The following is a 14160-nucleotide window of genomic DNA, read 5'->3' as shown; positions in this document are numbered from 1 at the left end:
ATAAGAGATAAACATAGAATCTGTTTCCCATGAGATTAAGCACAACCAATGATGGCTTCAGATGGAAGGCTTTCTCTTCACGCTCACCTGATAAGAAACTGTGCCACATCCTGCAAGTCTAGATCAGGGTACAATTCACCTCCCTAACTTCTCATCCGTCTTAGATGCCCAATCTTCCTAAGTCACCATGCCTAGAATGTATATGAAAACTATACTGGACACCAATTTTCTTCTCACTGAGGCAGATTCTAGCTTACCTGCCTTTTGCTAGAGGTTTCGCCTCCCAGAGACAGGTAGGACTAAGTTCAATTGTGTGACAAAGTAGTCAGGCCTTCTCTTGTGCTAGCAGGCCTGCTTCTGGGAACTTGGTTCTATGCCAGCTCCTCCTCCTTCCTCAGCCCACTCAGAGACAAGTTCCCAAAACTGCACTAGGAAGATCCAGCCAAAGAAATTCTGCCAGCAGACGGCCTTCAGACTTGACATGCAACATCAGCTGTTCCCTGGTCTCCAGCCTGTCAGCCTTTAAACTTGAACGACAGTATCGACTCTTCCCTGGGTCTCCAACCTGCTGGCCCACGCTACAGGTTTGGGACTTGCTAGCCTCCATGATCATGTGAACGAATTCCTTAAAATAAATCTTTCCCTCTATACATACACATCCTATCAGTTCTGTCGCTCTGGAGAGTTGTGACTTACACAATCACGCTTAATATTTGGTGATTTAATGTACCATGTTGCTAGTTATTTCTGACCAAGCCGAGGAGAGTTCAAGGATTCCTTCTGAACATTACAGTTGTCTCTTGAAACACCCATCCCAGCCCTCCCCCGCTGTATAGCAGTCATGGGGTTTGGGTAGAGTGGACACCACCCCTCACTCTAGTGGGGCCACCAGGCTAATTCAGGCCTCAGCTTTTACTAGCCACCATTCCCTGTCCACAGAAACTGGTCAGAGATCATCTGTTGGAAACTTGTGGGAAATGCCCCTTCTCTCCCTCTAAGTGGGAAGAAGGACTATCATGGCTCTATTCCTTTTGCAATTCACCCCGTGACCATGGGGGAAGTCAGCCTTAAGAAGAGGAAGGGCCAACAGAAGCCAGGAAAGTGAAGCCACAGCTAACCCCACTTCTAGAAAGTTTACTTATGTGAACTAGTCTTACACCTGATTGGATGGCAGTCTCATCTAATGGCTCTTAGTTCTGTTCCCACTGGGTGATGGGTCAGAATATAGACTTGATGCCCTAAATGTGGTCTCTGCTTCATCCCACTATAGTGTCACTGGTTTGCAGAGCCTCAGCCATTCCAGAATTCTCTGTGGTGAGTGTGCCTTGTCCTTAGAACTTTAGTCTGCTCACATTCATTAGTGCTCCCGTTTCTCACCAGAACTGGAGCACTGCCCAGCACACCAGCCACTTGGCAGGGGTTCCAAAACCCTGCCTTATCCTTATGTCTTTGTAAATCGGACTACAGCCCCTGACTTCCTGAACAACCACATAAAACAAGAGGGAAGAATCCCCCCACTCACCACCCTCAGCCTGTGCCATGGTTCTATTATCTGCCTGGCAGTAAATCAGATGAGGACCCCTGCAAGAGAGATACTGTTTGGACAGAGATTGTTTTTCCATGTTCTGGAAAATTTCTCATCTGCCTCAAATGCCAACTTTAGAGCCCAGTTCTCCCCAACCCCACGCTTAACATCTGGACTTTTCCAGCTGAAGATCCAACACATTCTGTTAGCTGTTAGCTCATCTTTTTATTTCATAAGTTGCCAGAGCATGAGGAGCCATGTGAGGCTGTGGAGGGTGAGGGTGGCCCATGTGCAGGAGGAAGAATGCAATGAGGATGTGGTGATCTCGGCCACTATCCTGCACCGACAAAATGGCAGCCACTCAAGCTCCCTGCCAACTGAAGTCTTTCACATGTGCGTTTGAAGAGATTTAGGCACCTGCCAGTACCCACGATAGAAGGGAGTCTGGGAAATACAGTGTTTGTTTTAATTCTCCCTTAAGCAAGCAAAGTTTAAGGAACCATTGTAATGAGATGAACCATCAAAATGTATTGAAAGGAGGTTGTTAGGCCACAAATGACACATGTTATCTACACCTGTTCTTACTAAGTGCACAGACACTTGGGATGGGAATAAAGGTGGGATCCATGGAAAATCAAGCTAAGGTTCGCACTTTACCCGAACCCCTGGCCCTCACTAGTGGCCTGGCCCTGCTGCCCAGAATGGTTGGTTACCTGCCAGGCTTCACTCCCATGGTGACTTTCTCTTGGAGGCCGACCGCTCCTCCCTGCCATCTCTAATATTGGTTTCTGTGTTCCTGAGTCCCAGTTGCAGGTAGAGTTCAAGGTCATCTCAAGAGATTCCCAGTCCCCTTTAAATCAGGGGATGTAGCTCAGCACATGCTTAAGGCTCCCGCCCATTTCAGGACAGCTAGGGAAGTCCCCTGTTCTTCTGTGACCATCACCAGATTTGTTTGTTCCCTGCACTCGGAGGAGCTCGAGCAGGTGATTTTGCCTTTTGCTGAATACCAGCAGTCTAAGTCTCAGCTTCGTCCCCACAAAATAACCAAAGTTAAATTCGGGAATGTCAAAACAGAGTAAGCTTGTGTATGAAGTGTGCTGGGACTGAGGCCAGAGGAAAGAGGATGGAACCGTGACCAGATGATGCTGAGCAAAGAGAAATACTAGCCATCGTTTATCCAGCACTTTCTCTGTTCTCGGCACTGCACAGCTCTTATATGCATTCACTGAGTTCTCACATCTACTCTGTTGAGGTGAGTACTAACATGACCTCCATTTTACAGACGAGGAAAATGAGGCACACGGAGGTATAATAACTTAGCCAAGGTTACAAAGCTATTAAATGATGGGGCTGGGATTTGAACCCAATTAGTCTGATTTCCCACACTCTTAATTAAGCCCTGCGAGGGACTAGATATGTGAACCATCAGGAAACGACACCCTTTCCCTTGGACTTTGCCGGGAACACACTGAACCCTTTTGTTCTCTGAACTCCACATTTTTACTACTTCTATCCTAACCATTCAGAAGTCAACATGGGAGCCTTTTGATGTAGTTTTAAATATATGTATTAACGTCCTCACCTAGGTCCCAGGTAAATTCTTTCTCCCTTCTTTGGCCTGAGGAATAGCATCAGCATCATTATATCTTGATTTTAATAAGAAAGCTCTTCTTATGGTCTTCTTCCAGACTGCCTGTGTACCTAACCCGCCGTGAACAACGGAATAGGGTGGAGGTACAGTGTCTGTGGGTCGGCAAGTGCACACAAAAGGCATAAACAGAGGCGGCACAAGCTGACGATGCTTATGGATTCGTCATTGGCAATCATTGAAATACAAAGCAGTAAGCAAGTTTTTCAAAAATCTTATCAGTCTATAGGGAAATAGCAATACATGCTGTTGAAAATTTTTATTTTATTTTCTCTACCACTATTTGGTGGTTGCTAGGAGTCAAAGGTGACAGCAGAAAATGGTTTCAAGATTTAGTTCAAAGGTCTTCTCTTATTATAAAGAATTTCCTGACTGCTCCCCACCCCTGAGTAGAACTGACAACTCCCTGTTGTGTTCTCAAAGAGAAGGCACAAACTTCTATTACAAGTTAGATAAAGCTATAATGTCTTTTTTAATGAACAAATCTCTCTCTCTTTCTCTCTCTCTCTCTCTCTCTGGCTCCTTTGCTATTAGAGAATAAGCTCTCTTTAAATCACTGGGGAGGACTCAAGCAAATAATATAACATAGCTAATGTTGGTCTACTTACTGGTCAGACATGGGACTAAACATTTTTCATAATTATCTCATTTAAGCTTCACAAGGATCCTACGCAGTACACATTATTCTATCTCCACTTTACAGGTAACAAAACCAAAGCATAGAGAAGTTAAGTGACTTGCCCAAGCTCACATGACTATCAGTGGTGACTGGAGCTCTCAATCCAGGCAGTTCAGCTTCAAAGGCTTTGAGCTTGACCTCCGCGCCATACTGCTAGACTAAGGAAAGGACTGTCTAAGGAAAGGACTGTCTCGTTCGCTCCCAACCCGCAGCTAGGATTTCTGTGACAAAATTAACACATTTTTTAGATGATAGATTTTCTTGTAGATAAAGTTGTTCTCTATGTAATTTGGAGCAGTAAGAAATTGCCTTTTCATTTTTGTTTCATTTCTAGGCCAAAAAAGTCATGTTATAAATTATTCATTCGCATAAACTTAGTGCATCTGAATTCTCTTTTTAAAGGTCTAGATGTCACACGTTCTTTGACTAAAGTATCGCTTCTGATAACCTGGTGTTGTAGGGGAGAAGAGATGTCTTTTCTCACCCATTGTTAGGTTCATGGTTGAAGCACTTGTAACAAAAGACAGATTAATGACAGGAAAGCATACAAATGTATTTAATATAAGTTTATGTGACATGGGAAGCTTCAGAAATGAAGACCTAAGGAAACAAGGAAACTTGTGTATTTCTATACTTAGGTGTGAGGAAGAGTGGACAGTCATGGAAAATATGATTGGATAAAGGGGGTATAATCTAATAGTAATAACTTAGCGAGGCCTATTTCTTGGGATTCTTCTCTGTGTCCCTATGTCTTCAGAGATAAAGATGTTCCTTTCCTCTGGGTATAGGGAGGGCACCTCTCTAGTGAGGATCTGTGACCTATATCAGAGGAAAGTCAGAGAATTATTTTATGGCCTGCTTCAGGGAGAAGGGTGGGAGAAGGTCAGAGAGACATTCCTGCTTCTGCTGTTTCCTCAAATGCCAAGGTGCCATATTTTGGGGTGACATATCCTAAACTCTGTTTGGTAAATGCCTACATGTTAGAACCGAGAAGGTAACATAAATCAAGTAGGATCACGTGCGACAGTTGAGATGGTGGGTCTGTGACTCAACTGTGGCATTGTAGCCCATAGAGAAAATATTTTTATGTTCCTGCACAGTTAGAGATTTCTGAATACATTTTACTGACACTTGGAGTCTGAGCTAAAAGAACAAGCCTCTAAATTAATTTATACATGATTAGTGAAAATTCCAGAGATCTACCTTTCTAAAAGCATATATATGTTCATTTCAATGAACCCCCCAAGACCATGGAGACATCTCCTGGGATGGAAAGCTAGAGACACTGGTCTTATCTCTCCTGTGGAGAAATTTATTTGCATTCCAAAAAGTGAGTACCTAGCCTCCTTCTTTATGTTCCCAAGAATTTGTCTATACTAGGGAGCAAAGGATTTCTCTTCATTTCTCAGACAGGAGGGGAAAGCTGCTTCTCTCTTTTATATAAATGGCCAGATTCATTTTGAGGGTGTCCTTGCCCCCAGTAGACACCATTACATGTAGGATGACATCTGGTTCTCATTGCATGGCCCTAGGGGTAAGAACTGGGATAAAAGGGAACTAGCATGATTATTTGCAGTAAATAAATAATATTCTGCTCCACTCCAGAAACCTAGTCTTGGCATTCAAAGTAATAGTAGTAAATATAGATATTAAAAACTGAATAGGAATACATGCCTTGCCTAGGACCAATGAAAATGAAATTCTCTCTGCTGATCAAACGGACATGTCTATTGGCTGAATTCACTTTGTGAGTTGCTAATTTGTAGTAACTAGTATAAGATATTTCCTGCCTTTTAGAAAATGATTTGTCATATCATGTTTTGAAAGGTACTCAAAAGACCCCCTTGCCCAGGGCGAAATATCACATTCTCTACCTGCTGTCATGACCTCCAATGTCACTACTGCAAATCCATGGTTTCACTAGTTAAGAACTGTTAGAATACCAAAATACCTAGGAGTCCTAACCTCAAAATTGTCATCAAATACCACTGTCAATAAATTAACTTGTTCATCTATCATTACCCAGAGCCATCTAAGAGCATCTGCCTGTAATATACAGACCCGTTTACCTAAGTGTGGATTAAAGATCAGGATGCTGAGAAGCCTTAAGCGGAAGCCTTGTGAATCATGGCAATTCTAGGTATTCTCCAAGTGGGAGGATTCTGGAAGTCTGAGAAGCAGCAAGAGGGCACTGGGCTTTGGTGTCTGGTGTGTAGTGAGGGAAAGCACGTAGACTAGAAGGGAAGACGTGACGAAAGAGGAAGTGATGGGGCTCTGAGCATAAACTGCAAGCTGTTTTAGGCTGCTCAGTTCTTTTTAGCAACAGTTTTTCCAGCCCAGTGTTTGGTGTGATGCTGAGAAATGTTTTCTAAAAGACATGGTAGCTGCCCTTCAACAGACTGACCATACATGGCTAGAAATTATGTTAGGTGAGCTCTGTTAGTTGCAAGGAACAGAGACATTCAGATGATCTTTAGTGACAAGAGACGTTGGTATAGGTGTGTGGGAAAGTCAGAAGAGGAAAGACGTGCCAGTGAGCTAGTCTCCAGGGACTACAGTACGGGCGACTGTTTACCAAGTCTCTGGCTGCTGCTGTAGCTGCAAGACCTGGGCCTCTTGTTCTCCCCTCAACAAGGGATCTTCTTTGCTTACTATTCTAGTCTTCTACATTCTAGAAGTTTGAGTTTGTTGTGTCTTCTCTTTTCTCCCTTTCCCCCAATCCGTTCTCTTCTCCATTGTTTAGTTTTACATCCCTATTCTCTGAGGGAGAATGTATTTAGGTTGTCCTGACATTCAGTGAGAAAACATTTCAGCACAATTAACAGAAAATCACACTGACAGTGGCTTGAATCAAGAGGGGTTTATTTTTTCTCCCATAACAAGCCAGAGGTAGGTGGTCGCAGACATTGGTTCAGCTGCTCGATGCTGACATTGCTGACTCAGACTTTCCATCTTCCTAGCCTCCATGTGTAGCTGTTGACTGTTTATCTTCAATCTTGCCTTGTGGTTGCAAGGCGGCTGCTGCCGATCTAGGCATCACTGGATCTACATTCAAGGCAAGAAGACTGGAAAAGGGCCAAGGCCAGCAAACTCCCCTGTTGCCACTGTCCCTTCCAGGAGAAAGAAAAAGCTGTCCCAGAATGCCCTCCAATGCCCTCTCCCCATCTCTCTCTCTCTCTCTCTCTCTCTCTCACACACACACACATCACGGATTTCTGCATATGTTTCATTGAGCAAAACTATGTCATATGACTACACTTAGCTGCCACAAAGGTTGAGAAAGTGAATATTGAGCTTTTATAGCCTCTATAGTAGGAAAATATCAAGGTAGAAGAGGACTGAGAAAAGCTGTTAGTACTCAGCTAATGAACAATGTCTGCCACAGTCACCTCACAGCACGTGGCTTCTATCCAGGGAGTCCTCTAAGACAAGCCATCTACTAGAAGACTTGGCTGTGTATGGATAACTACCTCTGAGCCAGGGGTTGTGCTGGTATGATCACATATCAGCATGACAGCTAAGAAGGAGGCTGTGTGTAGCGCAAGAATGAATAATGCTTTGCTTTGTATCAGTATGATGTCCAAACATCTCCAAATTCTCATCAGTGACACAATGATAGCTTAACCACCATAAATTTAACTATACCTGCTTCAATCCCACACCTCTTTACAAGCTTGTTTTGTTCATTCATATATTTATTCAATAAATATTAATGGAATGATAGCTACTTGTCTAGGTGCAGGGGACCTGACAGTGAAGAAAACAGTTTATTTTCTAGTGGAAGAGAGAGAAAATTGGAAAAAATGTGTATATATACACATATATTTATATATACATTCATACATATATATGAATTTCCTTAAATCTCAGATTAAGTCCCTGTTTATGCTCCTATAATCCTGTTCCTTTCCTTGGGAATGATGATTATAATTTCAGTAATTATTTGTGTAGAACATACATATATATGAATGAATGCATGTGTATATGTGTGTGTGTGTGTGTGTGTGTGTGTGTGTGTGTATATATGTATATATATATGACATTTCCAGTGGAATCTCCAGATGGTAATAAGTGCTATGACAAGAACAAAGTTAAATAAGGGGCAGTGTGGAGGTGTAGGGCAGAGTGTGGAAGGGCAAGAGTATTGGCTATAATTTATAGAATAATCAAGAAAATTTAAAACTATGTGCTTCAACCACAAACTTTCAAGCTGTCTCCTTTAAAGGGAAGCTGGCAGACATTTCTATTGTGGAGAAAAGGGGAAGGAAATGCACAGTGACCCAAGCCAAAAAATATAAAGTTTGTGCTACACACCCAGTCTCTGTTCTCATTGGAGCATATTTCTATTTTCTTAAATTATTTATTCAGCATATTAAATTCCTCTAGGCTATGTTGAGTGTGGCCTGAAAAAAAAAGTAGCACTTCAGTGTACACCTGGCTTTGGAATGCTCTACTCCTCACCCCGAATTTGTTTTCTTGGTTTTAAAAACTCACCCAAGGCTACAATGGAGATCAACATATTCTTGGATATTCTCCAAGAATATCCATTCAATAACCAGCTATTAGGCATTGGAAACTTACCAAGGAGGCTGGCACTGCTGATTGGTTTCTATGTTGGCTCTATAAGATTTTTATATTGGACTTTAAAATACATTTTATTGATCTTCCTCCTACCTCTCTTACTAGCCTGTGACCCCTGCCCCTATCTCCCAACTTTATCCAAGCTAATTTCCCCCTTATCCTTCAGGCCACAACATAATTGTAACTTCCTTAAGAAAGAATGTCTTTAAAATTTAGACTAACTTAAATTCCTGTTTGTGGTCCTTTAATCCTGTTGCTCTCCTTGGGAACAATAACCACAATTTCAGTACTTACTTATGTAATACCTTGTTTAATGCACCTCTCCCTCAGTAGACTGTAAGCTCCATGAGGGCAGGGGCCATGTCTGTCTTGCTCAGGTCTACATCTCAGTGCCCAGCATGTCAGACACATACAGCAGCACTTAGTAATATTTAGTGAATTAATAAATATCTTTAGTCTCCAGGTGACTAGCACCATGCCTCAGAAAAATAGGTACTGTGGTGGGCACTATGACCATGAAGCTTTGCCCAAATCCCCCTTCAGCAATAGAAGACTTAGTTCCATCTCTCCCGTGCCTCTGGGAATGCGGCCAGTAGACACCCTCAGCTGTCAGCCTTCTCTGCGGAATGCCTCAGCTAATGAAATGGACAGCCCAAATCATGTCCCATTTTAGGGGCAGTTTGCATTCAACGACAAATAAGTGCTTGGATGTGAGGTCCAGCCCCTCATACCAACTCAAGACACCTCTACAAAGCCAACCCAGCTCCCAAGCTCTGTGTGGGCTCTGCTGAAGCCTTTCTTGGGATGGCATCACAGATCAACTTCTTCCTCTGCTCCACTTCCTCCACGTCCCTTTCACGGGGGTTTATCCCTGCAGTATTCCCTAATAAATGCGCTGCACCTTAATCTCTACTTCAGAATTTACTTCTTGGGTAACCCACCCTGGGATTGGTATAAAAATAGTGTTTATGAACTGAACATTATGTTCTGTCCTACCCCATAAACTCATAAACAGCAAAGATCAGTTATTTATCCTTGCAATGGCTACAAGGTGCCTTTCATACAGTGGACATCAAAAATACATCAAAGGAAAATATTCCCCCCAAACCTAGTCTAGATTGAACTACAGTCTTTCTACTCGAAGTGTGGTCCTAGTGCCAGGGCATTGGCATTCTCTATGTATTTTGTCAGAAATACAGAATCTCAGGCCCCAACCTGAATCTGAACTACTCACTCCAAACCTGCATTTTAACAAGAGCCCCAGATGGTTCACATGTACGTTGAAGTTTGAGAAGTACTGAGCTAAGGGACTTTTTATAACATAAATAAAATGATCTAGCTGGTAATTCCTCTAGTTTGTCCAATATCTTCATAAGGTTTTTCCTCTCCAAAATTCTGCCTAATGCTAGTTAATCATGTATTCTATCATTCAACAAATACTAATTGAGTACCAAGCAAAGATTTCAGCCCTATGGAGCTTACATCCTAGAAGGGGGAGAAAATAAACATCAAGGTGTATATTGTAGTGTGACCAAGGTGAAAAGTGCCATGAAAAAATAGTAGGGCGGGGTAAGAAGGATGGGAGGGTGGGTCGCAATTTAAAATTTTCACAAAAGGCCATGATACACAGAGAACTGAAGCAGGCGAGATGATTAGCCATATGCATGTTTGAGCACAAGCGTTGAGCGTCCTAGAAAGGGCAAGGAGACCAACGTGGCTGGAGTGGAAGGGGAGGGATGCAAAACAACAGATGTGGTCAGAGAGACAAAAGCGCAGGCCTCTTTATGAGAGGCTGCTTAATAAATTGTTCTTTGACACTGAATTGCTGAAAAGGTAATGCAGGTTGGTTTTTTTCTCCAAGAATAAAGTAGTTCTTGGCCGAGTTAATTCGATTTGGCCTGTGGGAGTTTGCAGAAATCACTTTTAAGCTCCTTAAATAAAAAAGCAGGGACTGGAAGAGAACTTCAAGCGCTCTTCTCTTCTAGAATCTCAGGTTGTAAGACACGTAGGTGGCAAAATCTAATAGGGAAAAGCAAGTGTATTGTGCCCCGGTTGTGGCCTAACGCAAAGTTCTACAACCCCAGGACACCGCAAAAACAGGAAGAAGAATCGCGGAACATGGTGCCAAACCGAAAGATGTAACCTTCGGACGCAAATTACCCACACGCGCGTAAGCCCAGGCCACGACCACAGACTAGGTCGCCCACAGCGCTCGCTTGGCGTGAGTCCTCCTCCCCCTGCCCCTCCCCGCCCCGCCCACGCCATGGCCCCGCCCCTCACGCATGGCCCCGCCTCCGGCCGCCCCGCAAGTTCCCTGCGGCGGAAGTGACGTGCGGCACAGGGTGTAGTGCCGCGCCAGGCGACGCCCGCAGTCGCTCCGGGCCGGACCTGGTGTCCGTCGGTGGCAGCATGGCTCTCTTCGTTCTCCTAACCTTTCTCATGCAAGCTGTGAGCGGGGCTGAGAGGGACGCCTCGGTTGCGGAACGGTCCTCTGGTACTGTCGCTCGCGGCGGGCTGCGGCCGGGTGGAGACGGGAGGGGAGGGAGGCAACCGCCCCAGCCGGGAAGCCCCGCCCGGTGGTGCCGCCTCGGTTTTCCGCGGCCCTGCTAGCCCCCGACCCAGCGTCTGGCGGTGAGCTGGCGGCTGGGAGGCGAGGCTGTTCTCTGTGGTTGCGTAGGTCAGTTTCCTTCCTCTCGCCTCTTGTTGCCACCACAGTAAATCACGCCTCAGTTTCTCTGGCTCTTTTGATCTATTTTTAAATAGTTATGCTCTGCGTAAGGACGTTTTGGGTCAACGTGGGACGGCGTGGTCCCGTAAGATTATAGTACCATATTTTTACTGTACCTTTTCAGTATCGAGGACAGTAACAAGCTGTATAGGTTCGTAGCTTAAGAGCAATAGGCTATACCATATAGCCTAGGTATGTAGTAGGGTATACGGTCTAGGTTTGTGTTAAGTATACTACCACAAGACGAAATTCCTTGTCGTTAAATGACACATGACTGCGAATTTCCTGGTCAGCATTTGACACCGTGGCCACAATTCACGGCTTAAATACTTTATTCTTAGGGTGGACCCGAAATCCTTAGGATGGGAGAAAATGCGTTCTCTTGCCAGCTGAGAATTAAGTGGCAGTAAGTTCTCCGCTTTAAGTCTGTCTTGAAGTGGTGGGATGCGAGTACTCACTATCTGATTTGTCTGGCGGTAGGGCTATTCATTATAGTTTAGTTCCTGGTAGCATTTCGTTTCCACCTGCTTATTGACTTTCCTAGGAAACAAATGTTGAGGGTAGCTTTTCTAAAGCTCAGTAATGATGATTAGGAGCTCCAGTGAAATCAGTAAACCTTTTCAACTCACCCACCACCACCCCCACCCCCAAATCTTGAGTGTCTCCAGTTAGCAGCTTCCTGGAAGGGGTAGGGAGGCCCATCCTCCTTAACCCTGGCAAACTCTAGGTTGAACCTCTGTGTAATGACTTCTCCCATGAGCTCCTGTTCAGTGTGCTCCATTCATATCCAGCCATCCCTTGGCTTGCTCTTTAAAAGTTAAGCAAAAAATATTTAAAATATGTAGTCATGCTTTGGGACAGACATTGTGCCAAGTGCTGGGAATACAAAAATGGTGTTTGCTCAGTTTTTGCTTTCAAGGATTGTGATTATAATAGCTAATAGCTATTAAGTGCTGGCACTGTTGTAAGTGCTACGGTCTGCCCAGAGTCCAAGTTCTTTTTTTTTTTTAAGAGATAAGGTCTTGCTGTATCATCCTGGCTGTTCTCAAACTCCTGTCCTCAAGCAATCCTCCTGCCTTAGCCTCCCGAGTATCTGGGGTTACAGGTGCCGGCCACTACGCCCAGCCAGAGTCCAGATTCTTAACCACTCTGCCAACTGCCATTGACTAAGGCATGTCAGTCATCCACACGGGCAGTTGCAGCACATGTATTAATACATCGTGATAAGAACTTGAACTTAGGCACAGGTTCCTGGAACAAGCAAAGTATAGGTACGTGTCTCTTCCATGAGAGTCAGAGAGACTTCACAAAGAAGGTGACCCCAGCATTAGAATGAGAGGGGCAGAGAAACTGGTGTGTTCAGAGGCAGAGATGTGAAAAAGCATGTTGAATTAGTGGAATATTAAGTGTTTATAGGCTATGTGTGTGAGGATACAAGGGGAGATAGGATAAGTGAGAGGTAGGAACCAAATAATGAAGTGCCTTCTCATGTATAACAGCAATGGTTAAAAACATAACTTTGGCTAACTTAAGCAAAAAGAGGAATTTATTGACTCAGAGAAACCAAACAAGTTAAACAGAAAATTAGAGATGCCAGCTGGGCCTCAAGACGCTAGAACCAGGAACACAAACTGCTAAGACTCTCCTCTTACTTCTGACTGTCTGGGTATTGACAGCTTTCCATACTTGGCGGGAATCATGGATGCTGACAACTTTTGCGTTTTGACATCTTGCAGCTTTCTTCATCCTATCAAAATCCCAGGGGAAGGCTCTGATTTGCTTGTCTTGCTTCACATGCCAGTTCACATGGGAAGGACATTGTCACAGGGGTGGGGTTGCATAGTTCCCAGAAGAGGAATGATGTCCCTGAAAGAAGTACAGGTGCTGACCCAACAAAATGATATGCCCACTGTACCTTGCTGCAGTCAGTCGTTATTGACTAATGCTGATGTCATTGAATTATCTTACAGAGGGGAATGATTTTATGCAGGATTAGATATGCCGTTTAGAAAGACCAATCATCTTACAAAATAGTTTGAGAGTAGACAGGAGGCCCATTAGGAGGATGCTGCTTTGGTGTGGGGAGGAGTCGATGAGAAGTAGTTTAAATGGAGAAGAGAGGACAGCTTGAAGGAACATTTAGAAGGCAGAGTCATAGGACTCTGACTAACTGGATATGGGCAGAGCGGAGGAGATTGACTCAGATTTCCAGCTCAGGGGATTAAACTAAGTACCAAGCCCTTCCTTCTGAGTGCAGGGCCCTCCTGAGCGTCGGATCCCTTGTGATGCACAGCTTGCACGTCCTTGAAGCCTTTCTTGAGAGTAGGATTGCCTGTCTGCCTCTCATGGGAAGATCTACTGAAGCCTTTGTGTTCCAGCATTTTATAAATACAGGTGTCAGTGAGCCCTCTTTTTTTCAGTGCATTTCTGACACATTTCTCTAGATTTTTTTCAGTGTATTTCTGTAGATTCAGTTGTGTTCCTTAGGCTTTTAAAGTTAATTTAAAATACAAAATCTTAAGAGAGTAGGAGGAAACCCACAGTGACACCTGCTTCTGGCTCTTGGTTAGCTTCCCAGTCTTGCCAGCGCCTGCACTTTGTATGTCCTCCTTGTGTTAACTCTTACCCTTGCTGAGCCTGACAGTGTAGTTGAAAGTTCATCTTAGATGAGGGGACTTAGTAGGAAGCAGATAAGAGAATATAGTGATATAATCAGTCCCTGGAAAATCCAAGTGTTTGGAAATGTGTTACATTCATAGGCTTTGATCATTATTTCTTAAGTGAAAATAAAATGCATGTGTGCCAGTTAATAATCAGTACTGTTTCACTCTTCATGCCCTTTTACATATAAAAAAGTATATATTTTTTAAGTAAATCAGTATGTGCTGCTGGCCGCCTTCATCCACTTTGCTGTTCCACTCTGGGTAATGGCTGGAGAAGCAGACTGGACTTCTCCCAGATACAGGGCTCTTAACTGACCTGTATTTTATCAGCTATGC

The 14160-nt window shown here is 43.9% G+C and overlaps 1 protein-coding gene across 1 annotated transcript in view; it reads left to right on the top strand.

The window, feature by feature from the left end:
• Positions 1 to 10815: 10815 nt before the first annotated feature.
• Positions 10816 to 14160, top strand: part of IFNGR1 (interferon gamma receptor 1) — a 19713-nt gene continuing 16368 nt past the window's right edge. Inside the window, exon 1 of the mRNA XM_012665162.1 lies at positions 10816 to 10927. Coding sequence (XP_012520616.1) covers positions 10843 to 10927 — 85 coding nt within the window. The 5' untranslated portion in view covers positions 10816 to 10842. The remainder of the gene's footprint in view (positions 10928 to 14160) is intronic.

This window comes from Propithecus coquereli, unplaced genomic scaffold, assembly GCF_000956105.1.
Source record: "Propithecus coquereli isolate 6110/MARCELLA unplaced genomic scaffold, Pcoq_1.0 Scaffold98, whole genome shotgun sequence".
NCBI lineage: Eukaryota > Metazoa > Chordata > Mammalia > Primates > Indriidae > Propithecus > Propithecus coquereli.
Note: the sequence above shows the minus strand (reverse complement) of the source record. Positions and strands in the feature narration are given on the sequence as shown.